This window comes from Ananas comosus, linkage group 2 (genome assembly GCF_001540865.1).
Source record: "Ananas comosus cultivar F153 linkage group 2, ASM154086v1, whole genome shotgun sequence".
NCBI lineage: Eukaryota > Viridiplantae > Streptophyta > Magnoliopsida > Poales > Bromeliaceae > Ananas > Ananas comosus.
This window is the reverse complement of record NC_033622.1, coordinates 3,552,368-3,580,084: the sequence shown is the minus strand read 5'-3', so window position 1 is coordinate 3,580,084 and position 27,717 is coordinate 3,552,368. Positions and strand designations below refer to the sequence as shown.

The following is a 27,717-nucleotide window of genomic DNA, read 5'->3' as shown; positions in this document are numbered from 1 at the left end:
TTGTTCAATATAAACTTCCTCTTTCAAAAATCTATTTAAAAACGCACTTTTGACATCCATTTGAAAGAGCGTGATTTTAAAATGGCAAGCAATCGCGAACAAGATACGAATAGATTCAAGACGGGCAACCGGAGCAAAGGTTTCTTCAAAGTCTATTCCCTCAATTTGTGAGTACCCCTGAGCCACAAGTCTAGCTTTGTTCCGCACAATAGTACCATCCTCATTTTTCTTATTCTTAAAGAGCCGCCGAAGCTCGCGGGAGTGCATAATGTATTCCACGTTTCGAATCTTCGAAAGTATTTTCGGAACTCCTCACATGTATTGGAGTATGAACCCGTCGAGTTACACGAAGATATCACTTATGAAGAGTTTCCGATGAGCATTCTCGCTCGAGAGGAGCGAAAACTACGGAATCGGACTATTCCGTATGTAAAAGTACAATGGAGTAATCACTCGAGGCGTGAATCCACGTGGGAGCTTGAGGAGAAAATGCGCGAGGTATATCCTCACTTGTTTGAGCAAGTGGACTAAGGTATGTGTTTAAGTTTCACGGCTGAAACAATTTTTAAGGGGTGGAGAATGTAACATAGCAATTCCCCGTGAGTCGTGCCGAGTTCCGTCGAAATGTGCGGAACGCGGAAAGGAATGAGTTACTGTAGGCTAAAAGCGCATTGGAACCTATATAAATGTTAAAAGGACCCGAGAGAGTGAAATTGCAAAATCTGGCTAAGTCCCAGATTTTGGGCTCTCGGGAACCGGTCCTTGAGGGGAAAGACCGGCCCTCGAAAACGTATCAGCCGAGCAGAGGGAAAAATCGGCTAAGTCCTTGAAAATTGAGCTCTCGAGAACAGGTCCCTGGGTGAGAGACCGGTCCCGAGAGACCGGTTGCATTGGGGGGAGACCGGTCCCCTTCTGCGAAGGCTGCGGGGTAGCTCTCGGGAACCGGTCCCTTGCTAGAGAGACCGGCCCCCGAGCCCGGGATTTGCCCAGTAAGGGTTGTTTGCAAAAATAAAAATGTAAGGGACTTATGTGCAAAAGTGACTTGAGATAGGTGTATGTATGTGAGAGAGCTAGTGTTAGGGCTCATTTCTCACCCTCACAATACAAAGCTTCTCCCTCTCTCTCTCTAAAAACCTCTCCTCTCCCTTTTCCTCTCTCTTTAGGGCTTGGACCAAGAGGGCTTTTGGAGGAGCAAGCTTGGAGAAGAAGCTCTCCAAGGTGTAGAGCAAGCTAGAGAAAGGCTTTGAAGGAAAGTTTTGGACTCCAAAGGTGAGTTCTTGTGATTTTAAGTTAGGTTTTGGGTTTTTGCTTCTAGTTGAAGCATCTAGAGATCTCTATAGTGGATTATCTCCATTTTCTTCATGTTGAGGACCTAAAATGGAGAAGATGATGTTGTACAGGGACCCAAATTTGGGATTTTGTAAAAATGAGGTCAAAGCTTGGGATTGATCTCATTCTAACCTAATTGGTAGGTCAACGAACACATCGGTGCGCTCGGTTCGGCGATATGACGAGCGTACGCGAAGATATTGAAAAAAGAAGCTGAATTGGTACAGATTGCCGCGGCTCGCGACGAAAGTGTCTAAAAATCGTGAAAACAGAACCACGGCATCCTTGTATCACACAAAGGTGGGGGGTGCTATCCGAAAATACCGAGTCTCTTTCTATGTCTATGTCACTACTTTTGAGCATGTTGGTATTATAGCATTCTTGCATGTAGGGTAATGAATGGTATATGTTGATAGCACCAATTATCTGCTTAAGATTATTGTGAGTGATATAGGCACATGTGAACAAAAGAAATGAATAACCCTATATGCATATGAATGTGAGAAAAGACTATGACCATAGTAAATAACGGTGACATTGACTATAGTGACTCGATTAGCATTGAAATGAGTATAGTTAAACAAGGTTTAACCCAATTCACATTATGTGTATTATGGCATCAGGACCATTGTGGCTCATATTGGTGGTATATATGATATGATAGAACCTATCATTAGCATTGAGATATTGAGGCATGAGATAGGTTTGGCTATACCTCCTCAAATTGAGAATTGGATCATACTCACACGTATTGGTTCCGGCTTGTGGGAGGTCGCTTCTCCACAAGCGGTGTACTCCGGAGTGTAGACACCACGGGTGAGAGTGCCCGGCGAAGATCCCTCGGGCGGTTGAGCCTTGTGCCTCCCCCGTTAGACGGGATGTGTGGATTGTGAGTTTAGGGTAAACCAGGAGCACCCCGGGTTGATTGGGTAAAGGCCAAAGGAAATAAGAAATGAACATGCATGCATAATCATCATGTATTTGAATATGAATATCTATCTGTGGATTGCTTTCTTGCAAGCATTGTATTAAAAGTGCATTAGTTGGTTAGTTATCCTTCTTTATTGATATACATATGCCTGAAATAGACCTAGTGGGCGAATCGGCGTGGTCGGCGGCCGAACCCACTAGGAACTTCGTTCTAGTTCTCATTATCACTAACCCTGCAGATCCGTGCACGAGCGAGGCGGCGGAGGATCGAGGCAAGGGTATCGCGCCATAGCTAGCGGCCCTCGAGATATAGGCATACCCTACATTTTGTTGTACTCAACTATAGGTGTTGAACTGTAAATGATGTAAAGCAAGAAATGCAAATTATATTTGGGTAATGTAAGAATGATGTAAATCATGTATTTTGGTTAAAGGAAAATGTGATGTAAACGAATGGGTAAGTGAATGTAAATGTAATAGACTACTTGTGTTTGATTCAAATGAAGTCAAATGACTTGTATATTGGATGCTCAGATAGTTTCGATGCTTTCACTTGTGGTTGTTGTTTACCTTCGTGCAAACCTTGTATATCTCGCAATTCTCTTTATTGATTTGCTTGTAATATACTTGATGTTGGAGCCTTGGGCGGACAGTAGAGGTGCTGTCCGTTCGGCGTCTATCATGTGCTCGAATCCGACCAAATTGGCGGAGCTCGGGGGGTGACAGATAGTGTGGTATCAGAGCGATGTGAAAACAAAAGTCTAGGATGGACTTAGGGACCTTAGGATTGGAAACCTTAGGAATTTAGGACACGTGTGACGTGGACTTGGATAGGCGAAGGCTAATTGATTGGGTTATGATTAGAACTTCACTAAACGGAAATAGAGATGGATTCAAGGGAACGTTTGTTTGCTTTTAAGGGATTATGTGGGGCGGATGACTACATAATGCCGAGAGTAGAAAATGAACATACTTGATTGCTTTCGTTGATTGAGTAGTTATTTGGAACGAGTAAGAGTCTCGGATGTCGAGTATTAACGCGTGTGTTTCGTTTCAGGACAGATGTCACCGAGACGTTATACGCGTCGGTCCGCTCCGGCATTGCCTGATGAGGTGCCAGAGCAAGTTGGATTCGATAAAGTTCGTGAGTTGCGAGCCCAAGTAGCGGCTTTGACTCGGGCTATGGGACAGCAAGGGGAGCAGATAGGACGGCCCATGACTTGGTGGCTCGACAAGCGGCAACGGCTGCACCTGTACCTCAGGACCCGCCTGCACCTGTAGCACCTACGCCGATGGCGGCGGCACCGGTGACGGCTATTCCTTCGACAGCTTCAGGCTCTTTGACTCCTATCCTGGAGGTACTTGAAGCCGAGCAGGAGCGGTCGTTGGCGGTGTTGACGGCCTTCAAATGGTTTAATCCTCCAACCTTTTTGGGTGATGTGAAAGACCCATGGTTGATGGAGGCGTGGCTTTCCGCGATGAAGGCGTTGTTCGAGGATATCTACACCCTCGAGAAGGACAAGGTTCGTTTGGCGGCTCACTGTTTAGAGGGGCGACTAGATCATGGTGGACGCGAGTGAAGAATGGTCGGTCTTTGGATAAGGCAAGGAAGCCGAACAATGCGGGAGTATGAAAGGGAGTTCTCGCACATGGTTAACTATGTTCCCGACTTGGTTCATGGTGACCGAGATCGGGCGGAGGTCTTTGAGCACGGGTTGCGGCCGGAGATATTCAAGACTGTTCATGCACTCCAGCTAAAGACCTATGAAGAAGTGCTCGATCGTGCGTTGTGAGTAGAGCGCAGCAATGCCATTGCACGCGAGGAACGCGAGGCGTTTGAAAGGGACAAGGAGAAGTCCAAGAAGCAACGGGCTGGTAGGTCCGCGGGGCAGTCGAGTTCCAAGCGACCCCCTCGGTACACTAGATTGCAATGGCGGGGAGACACGATCCAGTCAAGGAGTCAGACGAGTTCCTTCCCGTGCGTGATCTGCGGTGGGAATCATAGGCCGAATGAATGTTCTCAGAGTGACGGGAGGTATTTCCGATGCGGCCAAGTGGGACACTTGAGATGGGATTGCCCGGGCGGCGCGTCACCTTCTCCGTCAGCTACTTCGGCTCAGTATGCTCCACGACAGTTTGCATGACTGCCACCTACTATGTCGGCTGGGTGCGCTTCATCACCGCGTCAGCCGGAGGGATCACGTGCATCGAGTGGACGGGTTTTCGCCACTCAGGTGGAGAAGCAGCCTGCTATACCCGACGACGATGTGGCAGGTATTCTGATTAATGGCATTAGAAAAAGAGCATTATTTGACACGGGCGCATCGCATTCATTTATTGATGCATCGTTTGCTAAGACGCATGGCATGGATATAGAGCATAATTATGACTATTGGTGGGTTAACGCACCAAAACGCTCATTTAGAGTTCACGAGGAGTGCCTAGCTTGTCCGGTTCAAATCGGCGACTGGATCATGCCGGTGGATTTGCTAGTGCTTAAGCAGATTGTGGGAATTTGATGTCATCTTGGGAGTTAATTGGCTCTCCAAGTACTATGCCAGCATCGTCTGTGACAGTAAGGTGATCACTTTTCGTGAGCCTGGTCAAGAAGAGTTTGTGTATCGGGCGTGTAAAGGCGCGCGCTTTGCGACGACTATATCAACGGTGAGGGCGAGAAAGATGATTAAGGGTGGTTGCAAAGCTTACTTGGCGACCATCGTGAACCCTCAAAAGGAATGCCCGGAGTTGGGGAACATTCGGGTGGTGTGTGTGTACCCGGACGTATTTCCAGCGGAGTTACCATGACTACCACCGGATCGGGAGGTCGAGTTCGTCATTGACTTGATTCTCGAAGCGGCGCCAATTTCAAAGGCTCCGTATAGGATGGCACCGGTGGAGCTTAAAGAGTTAAAGACCCAGTTGCAGGACTTGCTCGATAAAGGCTTCGTGAGACCAAGCTTGTCCCCATGGGGAGCACTAGTGTTATTTGTGAAGAAGAAGGATGGTACGCTTTGACTCTGTGTTCATTATCGCGAGTTGAACAAAGTGACGGTCAAGAACAAATACCCGTTGCCGAGAATAGATGACTTGTTCGATCAGTTGTAAGGGTCGCGGGCATATTCGAAGATAGACCTTCAGTCGGGATATCACTAGTTGAAGATCCTGCTGAAGGATGTGCATAAAACGGCGTACCGTACGCGGTATGCCCACTATGAGTTTACGGTGATGCCGTTTGGGCTTACTAATGCCCCGGCAGCGTTTATGGATCTGATGAATAGGGTCTTTCGACCATTATTGGATAAGTGCGTCGTGGTGTTTATCGACGACGTGTTGGTGTATTTGCGGAGTGAATAGGAGCACGAGGAACATCTAAGGACCGTGTTGCAAATACTCCGAGACAAGAAGCTTTATGCTAAGCTCAAGAAGTGTGAATTCTGGCTTTCGGAGGTGACCTTCTTAGGCCATGTGATATCCGGGAGTGGAATCTCGATGGACCCAAAGAAAATTGAGGCGAGAAAATGTTATACAAGCCCGATTTGAGCGTCTGCAGTTTTCTCGGATTGGCAGGCTATTATTGTCGTTTTGTTGAGGGGTTTGTGAAGTTGACTACTCCTCTCACATGCCTTACGCACAAAGGAGTAAGATTCGACTGGAGTGTCGGTTGCGACCGAAGCTTTCAAGAGTTGAAAGAGAAGTTGACATCTACCCCGGTAGCTTTGCCGACGCCGGGAGAGAATTTCGTGGTGTGCAGTGATGCTTCCTACACCGGTCTCGGGTATGTTCTTATGCAAAATGGGCGAGTCATTGCGTATGCTTCATGCCAACTAAAAAGCTATGAGAAGAACTACCCGATACATGATCTAGAGTTAGTGGCGGTCGTTTTCAAACTGAAGTTGTGGAGGCACTATCTTTGCGGCGAGCATTGTGAGGTGTATACCGATCACAAAAGCCTCAAATATTTGTTCACCCAGAAAGAGTTAAATATGCGGCAGCGGCGGTGGCTGGAACTGATAAAAGATTATGATCTTACTATCCTGTACCACCCCGTTAAAGCCAACGTGGTGGCCGATGCGCTGAGTAGAAAATCTGTTGAGAACTTGGCGACGTCGATTACTAGTCAACTGTCCTTGCATAAAAAAATGCGACGGTTTGGATTGGAGGTAGTGGCGCCGGAAGTTCTGACTATCTTGGCGGCACTAGTGGTTCGACCGACCTTGTTGGAGCGAATTAAGGAGCGGCAAGTTGATGATCCGTATCTCCAAACGGTGCGGAATGACATTGACGGCGGACGCGCCGGCGATTTCGGCGTGGAACCTGGCGGTGCACTTCGGTTCAGAAATCGATTGTGCGTACCGAAGGACGATGAGATTCGTAAGATGGTGTTGCAAGAGGCGCATCATTCTCCGTATAGTATTCACCCGGGCGGCACTAAGATGTACAAAGATCTAAAGTTGCATTATTGGTGGCCGGGCATGAAGAAGGACGTTGGAGAGTTCGTGGCGCAGTGCTTGACGTGCCAACAAGTAAAGGCCGAGCTTCGTTTTCCCACGGGGAAGTTGCAGAGCTTACCAATCCCCGTGTGGAAATGGGAGGATATCGCGATGGACTTTGTGGTCGGACTACCCCGATCGCAAGCTAGACATGACGCCATATGGGTGGTTGTGGACCATTTAACGAAATCGACTCACTTCTTGCTGATCCACACCACGTGGTCAGGAGACAGGTTAGCCCAGGTTTACTTGGATGAGATAGTGAGATTGCATGGGGTTCCCGTGTCGATTGTATCAGATCGAGATCCTCGGTTCACTTCTCATTTCTGGAAAAGCTTGCAGGACGCTCTAGGCACGCGGCTCGATTTTAGTACGGCGTTTCATCCTCAGAGTGATGGACAATCTGAGAGGACAATTCAGATACTCGAGGACATGTTACGAGCATGTGTGCTTGACTATCGTGTAGGATGGCATGAGTATTTGCCGATGGCGGAGTTCGCTTACAATAACAGTTATCAGGAGAGTATACCTGTAACATATCACTTCCCCGTGAGTCGTGTCGAGTTCCGTCGAAATGAGGGGAACACGGAAAGGAATAAGCTACTATAGGCTAAAAGTGAATTGGAGCCTATATATGAAGTATAAGGGAACCCGAGAGTGAAACTACAGTTCTGGACAATTTCCAGAATTTTTGCTCTCGGGGACCGGTCCCTTGGATGAGAGACTGGTTCCCGAACGTTGGTCTGCCGAGCAGAAGGAAAAATCGGCTAAGTCCTGGAAGCTGGGCTCTCGGGAACCGGTCCTTCGGCGGGAGACCGGTCCCCGGAGACCGGTTTCATCGGGGGGAGACCGGTCCCCTTCTGCGCAGAGTGCAGGGTAGCTCTCGGGAACCGGTCCCTGAAAGGGAGAGACCAGTCCCCGAGCCCGAAAATGCCCAGTGAGGGCTGTTTGTAAAGATGAAAAGTTAAGGGGTTTAAATGCAAATATGGCTTGAGAAGGGTTATATGGGCTAGGGCATGAGTGAGAACTCATTTGTTCTCACTCTCACTCTCAAACCTTCCCTCTCTCTCTCTAAAACCCTTTTCTTCTCTCTCCCTCTCTCTCTCTAGGGCTTGCACCAAGGAGGGTTTGGAGGAGAAAAGCTTGGAGAAGAAGCTCTCCAAGGTGAAGACCAAGCTAGAGCAAGGCTTTGAAGGAAAGGTTTGGACTCCAAAGGTGAGTTCTTGTGATTTTAGTTTGAGTTTTGGGTTTTTGCTTCTAGTTGAAGCATCTAGAGAGGTTTATGGTGATTTTCCTCCATGTTTTGTCAAGCTAGGGGCTTGATTGGAGTAGATGACATTGTGAAGAACGTATAATTAGGGTTTTGTGATTTTGAGGTTCAAACTTGGGTTTGATCTCATTTTAACCTAATTGGTAGGTCTACGAACACAACGGTGCGCTCGGTTCAGCGATACGACGAGTCTGCGCGAAGATATTAAGAAAACAAGCTGAAATAGTACAGGTCGTCGTAGCTTGCGGCGAACAAGCCCAAAAATCGTGGAATCGGAATCGTGGCATCCTTGTGACACACAAAAGTGGGGGGTGCTATCCGGAAACACCGGATCTCTTTCTATGTCTATGTCTTATCATTTGAGCATATTGGTATTATAGCATTCTTGCATATAGGATAATGAACAGCATGTGTTGGTTGTAACAATTATCTGTTTGAGATCATTGTAGTGATATAGAACCATGTGAAAAAGGAAAGTGAAAGACCCTATATGCATGTGAATGTAAGAAATGACCGTGACCGTAGTAAACAAAGGTGACATGAACATTAGTGACTCGATTGACATCGATAAATGAATAATTAAACAAGGTTTAACCCAAGTGACATATGTGTATTGTGGCATCAGGACCACCGTGATATTGACAAGTGATAGCATGAGCATGAATAGGTATTAACCATTCATCGGCATTGAGACAGTGAGAATTGTGACAAGTTGGCCATACCTCCTCAAATTGAGGATGGGATCATACTCACAGGTATTGGTTCCGGCTTGTGTGAGGTCGCTCCTCCACGAGTGGTGTACTCCGGAGAATAAAAGCACCACGGGCAGACGTGCCCGGCGAAAATCCTTCGGGTGGTTGTGCCTTGTGCCTCCCCCGTTAGATGGATATGTGGACTGTGGGTGTCACGCCCCGCGACCAACCGCCAATTTGGATCGGGTCGCGGCGCCGCCGACAAACCGCCGAATGGACCGGGAATTCCCCTGTACGCGGACAGAGTCTCTCCGGTACGTCCAAGGCGTCGCAATCCAAACAATCAACGAATGTTCCAACAAGGAATGGATATCAATCCAGATTGCATAAGGAAGTATCAAATACATAATCTACTTGCTATTACAAGCATTCATTTTACAACCACTTTTTTTTTACATCGCAGTTTCAGTTTACATTTTTACTTCCAAAATACAATCTCACTATTACATCAGAGTTTACGAGTTTGATACATTTTCTTTCTTGTCTTCTAAACCCCTAAGCTAGACTGTCTCAGGGTACTGCTACATCGGTCTCTGTGGTGGGGCGCTATCTACTGAGCTACGCCCTCACCTCGCGCCGCCGCGCCACACACGAACGACCTGAAAACCCCAAAACAACGTGGGGTGAGAACCAACTCCATAGTTCCCAGTGGGTACGGCCACCCAAGGGAAAAGCTCGACCGATAGGTCCGCTGCAACATGTTAGTTCAACAATATACAACAGATATATATATTCAATTGAAATACATGCCATGCCTCACGATATGCGATATGAAAATCATGCAACAACTAGTAGATCATTTGAATTCTACTTTTACTTGGCTACTTTGTACTCATATCTTTACTCTAAGTCTCATTCCATAGGATCTCAACTCAGTCGACTGCTTCTAAGTCCTCTATTGCCTTAGCTCAGGGCCTCTATCTTTAGCATCATAAGGTGTTCCTTCTACCCTATCGATGCAACAGCACCTGCACTCGGCTCGAGTCAATTCATTCGCAAGATAGCCCGCGCGACGGCTGCTCATCAGCCTATCCGCTCTCAGACCCCTAGCGCGAAGTGTCGGCACACCGTAAGCTTCGGGTCTGGATCGTCGAACGACTTGACGATCTGTGGCGATCGCGTGCTCTTACTCAGCATGGTGGGGGGGGGGGGATTTGCTGTGAAGGCGGTGAATAGTTCACCGCCTTCAGAAGGCAGTGAACTATTCACTGCCTTCTCAAGGGCACAGGCATGACAATTGAAAAGGTGACCTTGTAAGAAAAGCGGGGGGTTTTTGCACGAAAGGCGGTGAATGGTTCACCGCCTTATGAAATCACCATGGAGTTACAAAGACGGTGAACGATTCACCGTCTTTGTGAGAAATAGCTAATGTGGCGCCCACGTGGCGAAAGGAGAGTTAGTTTTACAAATAAAATTTTTACAGGGTCATTTTGCCAATTACAAAATTCTACAGAGTCATTTTATAAAAAAGCCCTAAAAAGAATCCACATAACAATCTAGTACCAAAACTAATCAAATGTTCATAAGTAGTCGTCCATCCACAGTGAGCGTACGAAGGCTGCCAGCGACAGCAACGAGAATTTCATCTCGCAGGCCGCGAGCTTCTTCTCGACCCTACGAGCGCTTTTTACGCCACTTACAGGCCTCATGTTGAACACGGCCATCTACATCGCCCACCATCAACCGCTGAGGCAGATGAGTGGTGCACGAATAGAAGGAGATGATATTGCAAGCACTGATCACCCAGAGCCAGAGGATGATTAAACCTTACTTGGGATGTTTATTATCCTTTTAGGGCGAAATTCGATCCAAATTTAAGTTCGGCTTTTGAATGTAACCTCAGTTTTTTATCTCGACTTAAACTTTATATTCAAATTAAAGGATTCAATTATTCAATTTGAATTATGAATTCAAACTTGAATTTTAATTCACACTTAAGTTTAAATTTGAATTGTGAATTTATATTTGAATTCAAAATTTAGGATCACATTTTAGATTTGAATTTTATTTGAATTTAATGCCAAATATGGATTATTTTTTAAAATTTTTAATGTCATATTTGAATTCAAATTTATGTTTGACTTTAGAATTTTACTTCAGTTATGAGTTCAAATTTTTGTACTTTTGAATTTCAAATACAAATCTAATTTTCTATTTAAACTCAAATTCAAATTTAACTTTTAGATTGTAAATATAAATATAAATTTAGGTTTCTTAATCAAACTGCTAATTTAAGTTGCATATTTTTACTAATTTATATATGACCAAACCAAACACCATGTTCAAAAGCAATTTTTTGTTTTTAAGTAACAATGCTAAATTTCAAACCCAAAAAAATTATAATCTTACAACTCTATTACTGAAGGACCAAACATTTTTTTTTTTACTAGTCTTACCATTTTCTTTTGTTTTTAATACTAAAATTATTCTGAAATATTATCAGTATTTTTCATTGTAAACTTAGAACTTCGCTTTCATAAAAGCTACTTTCAAAAGACTGAAACTTTTAGTTCGGCCACTTTCGGTCGAAGTGCAGGCAATAATTTCCTTCACAGAATCATTCCGAATCCCAGCGATTTGCGGATTCCGGCCAAATTGAAACGCCAAAAGTCGTAGTTTGCGCTCCCTTTGGCATATTCGGAAAACAAACAATAAAAGGACCAACAAATCGCTTTGACCCTCTCCCTCTCGCCAACATAAAATCGAACACGGAAACATTACATCTAACACGGAACATCGCATTCGTAAGAATACAGCAACAGTAAATACTGAAACTCTGGAAACCGAAAAAAAAAAAAAAAAATTAAAAAAAAAATAACACAAAAATCACGGGAGACTCACGTTATAGTAGTCCCGCTAAAATAAGCTTCCCTCTAAAATTTTCAAGACACACATGAAAATCTTGCTCGGCCTTTTCTTCACGCATCCCCATCAAATAATCGAGATCCGAGATCCGATTAGACACAACTACTACAATTAATATTAATAATAATTATAATAATAAAGTTCGGAGAAACGACGACCATTGAAGAAGAAGAAAAAAAACAGAGAAAAGGACGCGAAGCACTCCGACGACGACAACTATTTTTTTTTTTTAACGGCGACCACCAAAGAGGCAAGGAAGGAAGCAGGCGTTCGACGACGATCTGATCCGGATCGGATCTCTCATACGCTGAGGCATCGCATGAAGTCCCACTCCCCGTCCTCATCGCCGTACGCGAGGACCCCGCCGCTCCCCTCCTCGCCCCCGTCGTCCGAGCCGTCCCTGCCCATTGCGTCCGCCGCTGCAGAGCGGCCGCAAACGAGGTAGGGCATCAAGCGGAAGGCGCGGGCGATGGCGCAGGTCACGGCGGCGGCTGCGGCGTCGGAGTCGTCGTCGTCCTTGGCTGCGGCGTGGTGGGCGTAGTACTCGTAGGCGCGGCTCTTGAGCGCCTGGAACATGAGCTCGGGCTCGTGCTGCATCGCTCTGAGGACGTCCGCGCACGACGACCCCGGCACCGCCCGCGTCACCGCGAAGCAGTGCGGCCCGTCGCTCTGCGACACCCGCACAACGCTTGGGCCCCCGAACAGGTTGTGCGAGCCCCCAAGCGCCTCCTGGTAAGCCCCGCCCAGAAACATCCCCAGATAGTACCTCTCGCCATTGGCGCCGCTGATGCCGCCGCCCATGTCGTGCAGCGGCAGGCTGGACCTCCCCCCGATGAACCGGTCCACCTTCCCGTCGCTGTCGCAGGTGAGGTCCGACAGCACCCCGTTGACCCCCGGCCGCTGGTCCAGCCGGTGGATCGGCACGATCGGAAAGAGCTGCCCGATGGCCCACACGTCCGGCATCGACGTGAAGAGCGAGAGGTTGACGTGGAACGTACGCACCGGCTCGGCCGCGCCCGTCTCGCGCGCCACCAGGTCGCAGAGCCCGTCCACGGCCGCCAGGTGCTCCAGGCCCAGCGCCCCCTCCTTGAACTGCTCGACGCACCGCCGCTTCAGCTGCTCTGCGTAGATCCAGCACGTCTCGTACTCCCCCCGCACCGCCGCCGCCATCAGGTTCCGGTAGTCCGCGCGCGCCTCATCCGCCAGCTCCTCCAGGTAGTACCCAAGGCCGGGCCCCGGGTCGTCCGAGCCCGAGCCCAAGCCCAAGCCCGCGCCCGCTGCGGCGAAGGGCGAGGTGGCAGACACCGCCTCAAAGACGAGCACCGAGTGGTGGGACACGAGCGCCCGCCCGCTCTCGCTGCAGAGCACCGGGTGACGCACCCCCTTCTGGTCGCACGCGCGCCGCACCGCCCGGACCACGGCGTCCGCGTACTCCTCGAGGCCGTACCCCACCGACATGTCGGAGCCGCTCGAGCGCGAGCCGTCGTAGTCGATCCCGAGCCCGCCGCCGACGTCGATCACGCGCATCGCGGCTCCGAACCGCGCGAGCTCGCAGTAGATCTGCGCCGCCTCGTTGACCCCGTCCGCGAGGAGCGCCGTGGACGGGATCTGGGACCCGATGTGGAAATGCAGCAACTGGAGGCAGTCGAGCATCTGGAGGCGCCGCAGCTTCGCGGCCACCGACAGGATCTGCGTGGTGGTGAGCCCGAACTTGCCCTTCTCGCCGGAGGTGGCCCCGAAGTGGCCCGAGTGCTTGGTGCGGAGCTTGGCGCGCAGGCCGACGACGGGGCGCACGCCGAGCCTGCGCGCGGCATCCACCACGACGTCGAGCTCCTCCTCCTGCTCGAGGACGATAACGGTGTTGAGGTCCATGGCCCGGGCCATGAGCGCCAGGGAGACGTACTCCTCGTCCTTGTAGCCGTTGCACACGAGTAAGGCCTCGGGGCTGCCGCGGAGGAGGCAGCTCATGGCGAGGAGGAGCTCGGGCTTGGAGCCGGCCTCGAGGCCGAAGCGGAAGGGGGCGCCGAACTGGACGACGTCCTCGACGACGCAGCGGTCCTGGTTGCACTTGACAGGGTAGACCCCCTGGTAGTGGGAGGCGTAGCCGTTGGCGGCGACGGCGAAGTCGAAGGCGCTCTGGAGGGACTCGAGGCGGTTCTTGAGGACGTCGGGGAGGCGGACGATGAGGGGGAGCTGGAGGCCCAGCCCCCCGGCGCTCTTGAGGTCGGACGCCTTCTTGACCACCTTCATGAGTTCGATCTCCTGGTGGGGGAGGGTGGCGGATCCGTGGGGGCGCACGGCGATGTTGCCCGCCGAGTTCACCGCGAAGTAGGGCGCCCCCCAGGCGTCGATCTTGTAGAGCGCCGCCGACAGGTCGGGGGACCAGGGGAGGACGCGGCGCGCGTCGCCGTCGCCGAGCGTCGGAGCGCCGCCGGGGAACGGCCCCGGCGCGGGAAGAGAGCCGTCCAAGGCGAAGGCGTAACCAGGATGAGGGGGGACTGCAGCATCTACGCACGCCAAGGCCGGCATCTCTTCCCGATCGCGCAAAAAACGGGAAAAAAAAAAAAAGAAAAAAGAAAAGTAAACGGAAAAAAAAAAAGAAGAAAAAACTAGGGTTGGATCAGATCTTCAAGAAGGGGGCTTTGAAAGCCGCCGAGGCCGGAGCCCCGGCTACCCCCCCAAACGAAGCAAGGGGGAGCTGGGACCAAAGAGGAGAGTACTAGCACGCCGGTAAAGCTCCTCGATATCCCCACGCCGGACCCTTCAGAAGAAGGCGGGGACGAAGAGATCAATCAAAAACGGCGAAGAAGAAACGAGGAGGAGGAAGAAGAGCGAGATCGGACGAGGCCAAAATAAGAGATCTCGGAAAAGAGTGGGGGCAAAATTAATTAAAAAACCGAAATGGGGTTGGGGAGGAGAAACGAAGAAGAAAGGGGAAGGGGGGCGGAAGGAAGGAACCCTAACGGGGCAACCCTACTAAAGATTGGCGAGTTGGGATGGCGCTTAAGAGCCGGGCGAGATTTGCATGAGAGGCGAGGAGCGTTTATATAGGGAAAACAAAAGTTTTGGATCCGTTATCTCAATTTTCTGCGGCCCAAGGAAATTTAAAAAAAAAAAAAACGATATGTTACAAAACCCGTCGAGATTCGTCTATTTCTCATTATTTTTCGCGTCAATTTATTGCAGGGGAATAACTCGGGCGTACTAGATCCGCCTCTCCGCGTCGGGTTGCCGCGTGGCCGCGGTGGGGCCCGCGCTCACGCGCCATTGCGCCATGTCCCTGCAGCCTGTTTCGTCTCTCTAGAAACGCCTAGAGTACGACGTTACATCTATCGTTCTCAAAATATCGCGATATTTTGGGCCATAAAAATAATATATATTTTTTCTTTTTTTTTAAACTTTTGGAGATAAGGGTGAGAGAGAGTTAGTTGGGGGTGGATATCGAGGTCTCATCTTGCGGGCGGGAAGGCGTCCAATGGAGACCTAATTTCGGATGACTGGATGGCGGACACGTAGCCTTCGGATTTCAGATTTGCTTTCTTGGGAGAAATGTTACTTGTACACGAGCATCACGCACATAAATTTTAGAGAAAATTTTAAAAATTCTCTCTATGATTTTATAATTTTTTACTTTACCCCTGTGGTTTAAAATATATCAATTTGCTCTCTGTGATTTTTTTTTCTCTTTTTTTTTATTAATCTTATTATTTTTTTTTAAATCAGTGATAAAGTTAAAATTAAAGAATACTAAAGTGAATATTTGATAAATCTAGATAGGTATCTGAAGTTTTTTGTATATAATTTAATGAAATATTAACGAAAAAGCTACCGAAAAGATAAAAACGAAACCACAGGGGGGCAATTTGATATATTTTAAACTACAGGGGGGCAAAGTGAAAAAATACGAAACCACATGGGGGGTTTTTGAAGTTTTCCCTAAATTTTATATCAATCGATTTAAATGTTTAAATTTTTTATTTATATTATTCAAATAAAAATATAATTAATATAAAAATATTGACTTTTATAAATTAATAATCGAATTAGGCTGGAATACTATTAATAGCATCAATGACTTAGTGCTATTAAATTTTTCACCATTGGATTAAAAGACATGCGGTTAGAATGATGTGGACCCTCTAGAATTGAGCAGGTGGTTGGTTGAATAGTATAATCTAACGGATAAAAATAATCAAAGGGGTTAATCTAACGACAGAAAACTTGATAACATTAAATACTTAATACTATCGATAGCATAGCAGCCGGACTCTTTTAATAATCTCACATGCAAAAAGCATCACTCTTTTAAAAAACACACACAAAATGTGAAATAAATAGTTATTTGACTGGGGTTAAAATCTAAATCCAAGAAAGAGCGTTAAAATTGTAGGGCGCCCCTCAGTAAAGTAGCCATGCCCTACTTTAGAGACCCCCCCCCCCCCCCCCCAGCGCAAGATAAGTACTAAAATATTTTTAATTTTTCATCAATTTTCTAAATATAAAAAATTATAATTTAATAAAAGGTATATTGTACTATTACTTTTCGAACTTTTTACAAAAATTTATCTTAACCCTAAACTTCTAAAATAAACATCTAATATCTTAAATTTTAATATTTTATTACTGTTATCCATTCCGTCAATTTTCGATTACGACAGAAGAGACAAATGAATAAAATATTAGAGTTTAAAATATTAGATGTGCATTTTATGAGTTTGGGGGTAAAGTAAAATCCCACCGAAAGTTCAGAGGGCGACAGTCCAATTTAGCCGACTAGACCTGACACGGGCGGGTTGGGTAACTCGCAGGCGGGTTACTGTATCCGTGGGTTACTTGGGCATGGATAAAATTTACCCGCAAATTTTTGAATAACTAATATCTTTATACGAGTTACCCGCATTTTTTTTTTGCTCTTATATTTTTTAAATATAAAACACATATATATAAGTTTTAAAAGCCTAATATAACTCATTGTTTAAAATATCATAACATACAATAAAAATATTTAAAGTCTTAAAGAAAAATTCATAATATAAAAGGCACGTAATAAGAAATTAAAATTAGAATTTTTAGGATGGATAAATAAAAAATATATATTAATTAAGAAAATAGATTTTATAATTAAAATATATATATGCGAGTACCCGTGGATACCTACGGATTACCCAAAATGCCCACTGCTTAATGGGTATTCATCCGTTTTACCCGTAATTTTTTGGGTTGGAAAAGTTGGTATCCATACCCGTAAATTTGTGGGTAACCCGCGGGCACCCGCAGGTTTGGGTCAAGATTGTCAGTTCAATTTTAGCCCAATATATTAAAATTTTATACTTGTTTTTAACCAATTATAAATTTTGAATATAAAAATATAATATTATTTTATATTAAGCTTAAATTTTTTTAAAATAAAATTAGTGATTTTAAACTAAGAGATACTAAATATCATCTCATCATTCAAATATTGGCCGCCCATACTGCATGCGCGTAAGCGATTTAATGCATTTGCTTTTTTTTAATACTTTTCTTGAAACTATCTCTTTAATATAATTAAATATTTTTTATAAAAAAAATTTTCCAACAATCAAATACTTCTGTGTTGGTAGCCGAATTCCCCGACCCTTAACCCGATCAAAGATTCTCCTCGGGGAGCGTGTCGAGATACAGAACGGCTACGATTAGTGACCCTTGAAGTTTGCGCCCTTCGATTGGATCAAGCAATTTGGCTGACGAGGGATTGGATCAGCCGAGTTCGAAAAACGTTTACTGTAGAATCAGTTCGGCTGGATGAGCCGAATGTATGAACTGTGCAGAGATCAATGTCGGCAGAAGAGCCGAATGGAAGAAGTACACAGTAACTGGTCGGCTGAAAGAGCCGAATAAATGAAATACACAATGACTGGTCGGCTGAAAGAGCCGAATGCATATATATATATACATATATATATATATATACATATATATATATTTATACATATATATATATACATATATATATATATAACAGAGTGCACCCGAAGGACATACAGACTCTGCAAATATGTAGTTTACAACAGAGTGATGCCCGTGGGGCAGACAGACTCCAGGGTTCTACTTAAAAGCTACTCCTAGGAAAGCAGTAAATGCAAAAAAGAAAAGATTACATTTAGACTACTTCTAGAAAATAATAAATGTAGGAAAGGAAAGATATGAAAATGCGGTAATCTTCTCGTTCAGGGGAGAGAAAGACCATATTGCAGGCTTCGAAATTACTATTTATAGTAATATCAACCCACATTATTGGTTGGTTGAAAGTAGTGGGGGGAGTAGTTGTAACCATGATCGTGGAAGTTACGCCCACTCCTCATGGAAGTTACGCCCCATCGTGGAAGTTACGCCCTACTTCTCAACCGTTCCCGCCTAAAACCTTCAGACGCCTTATTGCCGACTCCTGGTGTACCACGTGTCCTTATTGGCTCATACGTAGGTTAGGTCGACATGTTAATTTCAATTTTGGCATCAACAATGCCCCCCGAATAGTCTTTCGAATGAACATTCGGATGACTATTGATGCCAAATCGACTGCTCAAATGACACAGCCGAGACCCAACATTTAGTTTCGCTGGTCTTTGTCGGCTTAAAGAAAATGACTCTTTATCGTCCCAGCCGTATATAACTCGGCTTCATCAGTCGATTCTTTAATTTTACTTGATTGGTTTGGCTCTTTTTGAACCGAATGTTCTTCTATCAAGAATTTCTTCTTGAAGAAAATTGCTCTTTACCAGCCGCATATACCTCGGCTTCATCAGCCGATTCTTCACTTTCACTCGATTGGCTTGGCTCTTCTTGAACCGACTGTTCTTCTATCAAAGATTTCTCTTTGTCTTTGTTTTACTTTTTATATCGGCTCCATTGCAGCCGATTGTCCTCACTTTCCTTCCAAAATTGCTCATATTGGGCAACTCGAACACCTAGATCAAGTAGGTTAGAAAAATACTTATCTTCAAAATAATCTTTTATTTTAAAATACAGACCATTTAACGTCATTTTGGCGAACTCTGATTCCGGCATTCTCATAAAGCACCGGGTTTTGGCTATTTTGAAACGGTTCAAATACTCTTCGACCGTTTCACCTAACATTTGTCGGTATAAAGCCAAGTCGGCGACCGATATTTGTGGCTCCGACCTATAGAATCGCTCATAAAATTTTCTTTCCAATTCGTCCCAATTTTGGATGGAATTGGCTAATAAACTTGTATACCAAGTAAATGCCGTTTTAGTTAATGACGTGTTAAATAATCGAAGTTTCAAAAATGAGTCAGCGGCCGCTTCTCTACATTGGGCAGTGAACCGGGCTATATGCTCGACCGTATTCTCGGTCTCATTGCCCGAGAACTTGTTGAACTCGGCAATTTCCAGTTTGCCGGATACGGATGCTCCACGTTGATGTTCACAGGATAAGGAGATCTAAACACAGGCCGCATTGCCGGCCTTGCGCCAACCCCGAAAGTATTTCGGATGGCTTCTTCAATCCGTGCGTATATTTCATTATTGTTCCCCTGCAAAGGAACCTTTGCTTGTATTACAATCGGTCCTTGCAGTAGACCGAAATTCGGTATAATAGGGTTAACTCCTTGCATATTCAGAGCCTGCCCCCCAACCCTTACACCCACGTTTTGGGGCTCGTAAGCTGGTAAAGGAGGTAAATTCGATGCCATCTCTGACTGCGGGCCGGCTTTTATATTCGCCTGTCCATATGCAGCCTGGAAAGGTGCCATCTGCTGCTGCGCCTGTAAGACCGCCTGCGTGACGGAATTTTGTTGCACCGACGCATTTAGGGGCCCCTGTTGCCCCCCGTAAGGTTGCTCATTTCGGATAAATAATTGTATGATTCGAACAATATTTTCATTGTAGGCCGTGATAGCGACCAGCACCACGTCTAGTCGAGCAGTACTTTGATGGATATTTTGATTTAAAGTTTGTAGGACTCGGCTCATCTGGCCGAGTGCCTGAGTTAGACTTTGCTCTTGATGAGCCGACTGTCCACTAGTCTCGCCTCCAACAGGTAGTATCGCCTGATTCTCATTCGTATTTTCGGTGCTACTAGCTTGGTCATTCCCTGAAGGCTTGGGAATGGCTATATTCCGAAGGTTTATAGCAGTATCGTCAGCCATAGGACAAAGTCTAGATTGGAAAAACCTGAGTGGGTCCCATCGGGCGTGCCAAAAATTATTGGTAGCCGAATTTTCCGACCCTTAACTCGGTCAAAGATCCTCCTTGGGGAGCGCCTCGGAATGCGGAACGGCTACGATTAATGACCATCGAAGTTTGCGCCCTTCGACTGGATCAAGCGATGCGGTTGACGAGGGATCGAATCAGCCGAGTTCGAAAACCTTTACTGTAGAATCGGTTCGGCTGGATGAACCGAATGTATGAACTGTGCAGGGATCAATGTCGGCAGAAGAGCCGAATGGAAGAAGTACACAGTAACTGGTCGACTGAAAGAGCCGAATAAATGAAATACACAATGACTGGTCAGCTGAAAGAGCCGAATGCCTATATATATAATAAAACAGAGTGTGCTTGAAGGACATACAAACTCTGCAAATATGTAGTTTACAACAGAGTGATGCCCGTGGGGCAGACAGACTCTAGGGTTCTACTTAAAAACTACTCCTAGGAAGCAGTGAATGCGAAAAAGAAAAGATTACATTTAGATTACTCCTAGAAAGCAATAAATGTAGGAAATGAAAGATATGAAAATACGGTGGTCTTCTCGTTCATGGGAGAGAAAGACCCCTATTGCAGGCTTCGAAATTACTATTTATAGTAATATCAACCCACATTATTGGTTCGTGAAAGTAGCGGGGGGAGTGGCTGTAACCATGATCGTGGAAGTTACGCCCACTCCTCGTGGAAGTTACGCCCACTGCTCATGGAAGTTACGCCCCATCGTGAATGTTACGCCCCACTTCTCAACCATTCCGCCTAAAACCTTCCGGCGTCTTATTGCCGACTCCTGGTGTACCACGTGTCCTTATTGGCTCATACGTGGGTTAGGTCGGCATGTTAATTTCAATTTTGGCATCAACATTCTATTACCTTCTAAATTTTTAGTAGAATTTCACTTTACCTCCTAAACTTATAAAATGGACACCTGATATCTTAAACTCTAATATTTCATTCATATTACCCTTACATCAATTTTCGGTTAACGAAGTTTGACGAAAAATAAACGAAAGGGGTAATATGAATGGAATATTAGAGTTCAGGTGTTAGATGTGTATTTTAGAAATTTAGAGGATAAAGTAAAACTCCGTCAAAAATTCAGAAAGTAATGGTATAATTTACTTATTTAATAAAAATATTATAATTAAAATATGATATGAAATAGGTAAGTTGAAAAGAGGCTCGGTGGATGAATGCATGTATATTTACATTTATGTAAAGAGAGAGAGGAACCCAGTATAGAAAGTAAATTCTTTTATTAAAGAATTTTAAAATTTAAATATTATACTTAAAATTTTGAGTGGGGGGACTCTCGGGGGCAATCAACCTAACAAGCCTTATAATAATAGTGGTAAGAAAAGAGTTGAGCGGGTCCGACACAGAAAAGGAAGATAAAGAAAGGGAGAGAAAGGACGAGGTAGGGGAGGAGGGGTGCGGCGGTGGGTCCCGGTTCCCGCGCGTCGCAGCCGCGGAGAGATGGGGAGGTGCACGCAGGGCAGGTGGAGAGTGGTTTGGGTTGAGATCGCATCAAGTGTTGTGACAGGGATCTTGGAGGGATGATCTCGCCTCTCCAAGTGGCGTTTGCCGATATCTCGATATATACGTCGTGGAATTGGGTTAAACGGGAAAAAAAAAAATTTGTTGCCCATACAGTTTATTTCGACAGATGTTTTAAATTTCTGAATAAGATTACTGCTAATGCTGTATTATTGTATTTAATTTAATATAATAATATAATACCAGATTACAGAGTATATAGTATTATTATTACTTTAGAGCTATTATGCTACCGGAAGCATAAGATAGTTGTTGCTTCTGATTTTTTAGCCCTTGGATCAACCTTTTGATCATTGTTAACCATTAGATTAATATTATTACCCAATGGGGACCACTTAATCCTAGAGAGACCACTCAATCCTAAAGGAAATACTATCATCTTAACCATACAATTTTTGATCTAAGCGCTAAAAAATCGAAAGCACCAATTCACTTATACTTCCGATAGCATAGTAGCTCTACACTTATTATTAATATATTTGGTTCAGTTTATAAAATTAAGTAATCCGAACAATAAAGGATAATCGATTCCAAAATTACCCTTTGTCATATTTGGCAAAAATTTTTTACTATTTACAAATAATAATTTTTTTACTAAATTGTTATTTTAATAATTTCAAATTTGAATTTATAGTTTATTTTATAATTTTAAATTAAATTTTAAATATAAATATAAATATAAATTTTAATTTTAAATTCTTAAAATTTAAAATATAAATATAAAATTAAAATTAAATTTAAAATTTAGAATTTAAAATCTATATTTGAAGTTTAACTTGCCATTTAGATACCATTTGGTTCAAATGTAAATAACACCGGCTATGTTTGAGGATAATATATCAAGTATATATACATATATATATATATATATATATAGGCTAGGCGGTATACTATCGGGGTAGCCGGAGGTTCCGTGCTACAAGTTGTTTTCAATGTATGGCGGCTTATAAATCGCACGATCGGCTCTCGTAGACTTGATTTACAACTATTGTAAAGTATTTGAAATACAATTTCATAATTGTTCGGCGTCATTTACCAATATAACGAGTAGTCTAAAAAATGAACAAGCTGAAATGAAATCTCATCAAAAATAGTGATAAATAATTCAAATTTCAAATCGGAAGTATTGGTCTTGCCTATTGATGTTAAAGTGAATTTTCTATTAAATTTTTATCTAAATTAAATACTTCTACACACGTTGAACTTAAACGCATCATGATCTACCATTCAAAATTGTTAATTTTGGAAACCTTTTTGATCACTAGCCAAATGATGATCGAAAATTATGAATTTTAGCTTTCCAAATACTTTGATTCAGTGTAGATGAAGGTCTAACGGAGCCCGATCGTCATTTGAAAGCCGAATCAAACGGAAACAACTTGATAGCCGGAGGCCTCTGTTGCTACCGATAGTTATTACCAGCTAGCTCTCTCTTCTTCTCTCGTCTTCTCTCTCTCTCTCTCTCTCTCTTCTTCTCTCTCTCTATATATATATATTATAATATATATATATATTAGCCCGTTGCTATACTATCAGTAGCCGGGGCTCCAGCGTACCAAGTTTTTTCGAATGAATGCTGGCTTTCAATCGACGATCGGGCTCAGTTAAACTTGATCATACACTATCAAAAGTATTGGCAAACTAAATTGCATAATTTTCGACATCATTTGACTAGTGACTCAAAATTATCTCAAAATTGACCTTTTAATGGCCATTGTGGCGTTGTTTGTGAGTTTAACGGTGTTAAACATCCAAATCCGCCTTGAAAATTTTAATAAAAAATTCTTTTCACTATTAGAGTAAGATCAGTATATCTGATTTGAATTTAAATTCTTTTATCATCATTTTTTTATGAATTTTTATTTTCATCGATTTCAATTTAGACTATTTGTTTGATTGGTAATTGTAAGGACTGAAGATTTTTTCGACCAGTGCCGAACTAACTCTCTGTTGATATGTTTATGTGTTAATTTAATTACATAAGCACTCGTCAAGTTTCAGGAGAACTGAGCTAAAGTGGGAGAACGATACGCAATTTTCAGTTCTTCACTTAAGTGGCAATAGTAACTCCGCCCTTTTTCCGGGGAAAGCCCGGAGTAGAGTTGGTTTCTGTGTGCGCCCCCCCCCCCCTATCTGGACTCCGTTCATATCAGATTCAATAGCTCGTTTCGACCGGTATCAGCTGTTCTGGAACTAGTGGCGCTGAGGATTTTAGTTGACGCCGATTTTCGAGAAAATCAAACAGTACATGATTTTATATGTAATTGTGCGTGTCTGTGTTCCTTCCTATTGGAAGAGGTTGGATTTCTGGTCGTGAATCCTGTGGTCGATCGGGATGGAATCGAAGGTGTAGCTTTCTGTCTCCGAGGTGCTGTCGCACTGGTGAATCGAGTTCGCAAAATCTGACGGACGGAATCTGCGGAAGATCGCAGCGTTGATCGAGATGAGTCTGTGTTGCAACGGTTAATTTCGCAAAAGTCGCAATGATTTTATGTCCGTTTTGCGTGAGATCGGCTCGATGAGGGGTATTTTTTGCGTTTTATCATGCTGTGAGGACTCAGTATCAATACTGAGTTTGAGGGCTTTTCCGCAATTTGCACCTTATACATACATGTTGTCTTTTAAAGGTTTGCCTACTAGAAACCCTAACCCTAGCCCCCCTGCCACATTTTCATCCCTTTCTTCCTGCCTGTGCGTTACGCCTCAGGCCACCGCGACTGAGCCCCGGCCGGCCAGCCGCCGCCGGAGCCATTTTCTTCCTCTCTCTCTCTCTCTCTCTCTCTCCCTCTCTCGGGTTGGAGCCAGGCCGAGGCTGCCTTGCCTCCAGGCCATCGCTGGTGTTGCCCCTGTCCCCTGACGAGCCTCCCCGCCGACCGCCGCCGCCTCCTCACGCCGCCGCGGCCGCCGCTGCTCCTTGCAGCCCGCTTGGCCGAGCTTTGGCCGAGGTAGCCCAGTTCCCTCCCCGTGCGCCGCCGCCGCCTGTGACCCTTTCAGCAGCCTTCCCCGGAGCCTGGCGACCCTCCCCGGCCGGCCACCGCCGCCTCTGCGGGTCGCCGCCGCCGCCGCGTGCCTTGGGCGCCGCCGCCCCAGCCTGCTGACCGAGCCAAGCTCGGGCGGCCACACCTGAGCCGCGGGTCACCGCCGCTGTCGCCCGCCACCTCCCTCCTCCTCCTCCGGCCGTTGGGGACCTATCGCCGTCGTCCCCGAGGAGCCCCGGCCGCCGCCGTGGCCGCAGGTGCCCTTGGAACCCGAGCCGAACCTGGTGCGGGCTTGGGTTGTTCCACCGCTGCCGCCGCCGCTTCCAGCCGCTAACTGAGGTGAGCATCGTGCTCCTTCCCTCCCCCGCACCCATCCCTGGCCCCCGCGCGCGCCGCCGTGTCGCCGGAGGCCGGCCGGAGCAAGCTTGCTCCGGCCAAGCCCGAAATAGGGCTGTTTGTGGGTTGTTTGTTGTTCTGAGCGATCCGAGCCTCCCCGATCCCTACGGAAGGGAGCACGGTGATCGTGGCAAATTGCTGATCATCGTGCTCACCTTAGATTCTGTTGGGGAGACTCCGTTCTGCTGTTTTCGCTGTGTCGACCCCGTGGAGCCTGTTTGGCTGCTGTTTTGGGTTTGCGCGCGCTTATCCGGCAATCCGAGGCTGTCCTGATGCCTCCGGAGGTGAGCACGGTGATCGTTGGTCTGTGCTGATCACATTGCTCACCTCACTTTGGATCAACAGTGTCCGGTCAGCCCTGTTTGGCGCGATCTTCCCCGACTGCGCGCTGTTCGCAGAACTTCGGGTAGCTCCCGCGCTTCCCACAGTGACCTGTTGCGCTCCAGACCATGAGCACGGCCTCCGGCACGTCGAGACCTGTCAGTACGTGTGTCGGCGGAACTTAGAGGTCCTCAGTTTGTGAGAACGAGTCATAGGAGTTGCCTGATTTACATAAAATGATGGATTTTATGTAAACATAGGGGCTTTTGTGCAATTGTACGCCTTGTGGCTACTGTGGGCAGCGTGTAAGAGTGTGTTTTGACCTCTGGACTGATTGTCCATGATCCTGTAGCTTTTGCGGAAATCGAAAGGTCGATTTCGGTGCGTTTTTCGACGAAATTCGTCGAAAGAACGCGATTTCGGTTCGGATTCTTTTCGACGGTGTTTGTTTGCTCTGTGTTTTGTTGCTGAGCCTTGTTGGTGGGTCACCATCATTATTTTGTAGGTTCGATGATGATTGGTGAGCGACGGAGGGTTCCGGTGTCGAAATAGACACTTTCGGGAACCCGAATGCGTACAATTATCCGGCGATAATTGTGTAGGGGTGCTATCTTGTGTTTGCTGCCAAAACATCCAAATTAGAGTGTTTTGGGGCAGCAGGTGACTCGTGGCACGAGTCGGTGAGTTCGGGACACTTAGTGGGTCCCGACGACGTCCCGGTGTAGTTTTCGGGACTTCCGGCGAGTTACGGTAATCGGTATTGGGAAACCTATCTTCGTGGAATCGTTTGTGGGGTTGTGGATACTGTGATTATTAGTTGTGGGTTAGATACTAACCCGGTGGACCCTCTATAGGTCCTGTCGACATTCTTTTGCAGTCAGGAGACAGTCGCGTCATCCGAACATGTGGGTACTTCGATCCGACGTCGGTACAGTGGTGCACGCTCGGTGATATTTCTTCTATCCCTGTTCTTCTATTGCTATTTTCGTATTATATATTGAGCTTGCATCCCCGTTGTTTCTATCATACTCTACTCATATGTTTCTATGCTATAACATGATTAGGAGTAAAGAGTTATCCAATTGAAATTACCGTTGACCCTGAATGTCGGTTTCTAAGTACTACGTTTCGGTGACCTAGACGATCGATGCTTTATCTTATATCCTGTTGACTACGTTTGTCGCCTTGTTGGCACATATATGGCTTGTCGCTTGTGCATTAACTAGTGGGTTGTCGGGTTGTTTGCATATGTAGTGGTTGTCTATTTTCTTGACTCATGTCGTCGAGACCTTCTAGTCGGTGTACCCTGAGGTAAGATTGTCGATGCTGCTAAGGACGGTATTCAGGACTAATATCGAATACACCATTGTGACCTATCGGGTCTGTTCTGGTTCGTGACATTTAATACATCGAGCAATATTTACAAGATACATATCGTGATTTAGCGCTGGCCTGGGTTTCTAGTGTGTATATCTCTTATAGGGATATGAGTAGATTGCATCAATTTTACTATGACTTGTGACCTGGTTGTCGTTCTCCTGTGTTTCACTGGATCTGTTTGGTCGTTCGTTACTATTCGTACATTGACCTATCTCGTCGTTCACAGTTATTACTTGATGACCTACAACGCGTATGCCCATAAGGGGCATGATTGTCGGCATGGTCGCCGACCAGTTGGCTAATTGATCATATCCGCATTGATCGCCACAGCCAGTGCATTCACGACACCCAGCGGGTTGTGAATGCCCCGCCAGGAGGTGTTCTTTCCGAAAAAGTGTCGACATTTGACCGACCCTTATCCAGCGGTGTCTCATTGTGCTTAGGGTTACAATCCAGGTTTGAGCAAATAGTGCTTTTGCCTAGGTCCTTAACCGACACGGCGGTTAGATGGGTAACAGTTTGACTTTCTTCGTCCGTGACGCATATAGCTATAAGTAGCGTTGTTTCATATATACTCATTTAGTTCTTTCTTTACAGTTTCTGCTACTATATTTTGTATCCTCTGTATGCTTGCATTTTCATGTTACATTAGCGGGTAGTTGTACTGCTTTCATATATATGTCTCTTTCATCCATATTTTGCTACGGTACTTTTCTACTGAGACCCGTTACTGTTGTTAGCTCTTTCGATCCGGTAGTACTCCTCGCCTTCTCGCTTCTACTCAACTTGGGAGGGAACAATGTTACCATTTCTCTACTCTCCCCCCAATTTTTTCACGTATCGCGGGCGATGAGATTGAGACGAGACGTGAGGCACGTACGAGCGTCGTAAGTCTTCCGACGCCACTGTTATTTCATTTAGTTATTATCCATTGGTATTTCGTTGATATAATAGTTTAGTTAAGTTTATTGTGGTTCATGTAAATTTTATTACATTTGAAATGTGGATGTACTGGATATTTGTAAAATAAAAGTTTTCTACCCGCTCGTGTAGCACTTTTAAAAGAACTAAAATTTTCTGTGTAGAACATTTTCAAAAGATTTTTTTGGATCTGTTTAAAACCTTGATTGTAAAACTGTTATGGAATGGTGAATGTATGAATGTATAATTACTTTAAGATACATCTGTTTGTTGTACCTGGTTACTGTGTATATGATTCGACTACCGTGCAAATATAGGAACTC

The 27,717-nt window shown here is 45.5% G+C and overlaps 1 protein-coding gene across 1 annotated transcript; it reads right to left on the bottom strand.

Annotated features, from left to right (window-relative positions):
* Positions 11,489-14,667, bottom strand: LOC109728786 (arginine decarboxylase-like). The gene has a single exon (XM_020259318.1). The coding sequence runs from the start codon at positions 14,163-14,165 to the stop codon at positions 11,937-11,939; it is 2,229 nt and encodes a 742-aa protein (XP_020114907.1). The 5' UTR covers positions 14,166-14,667; the 3' UTR covers positions 11,489-11,936.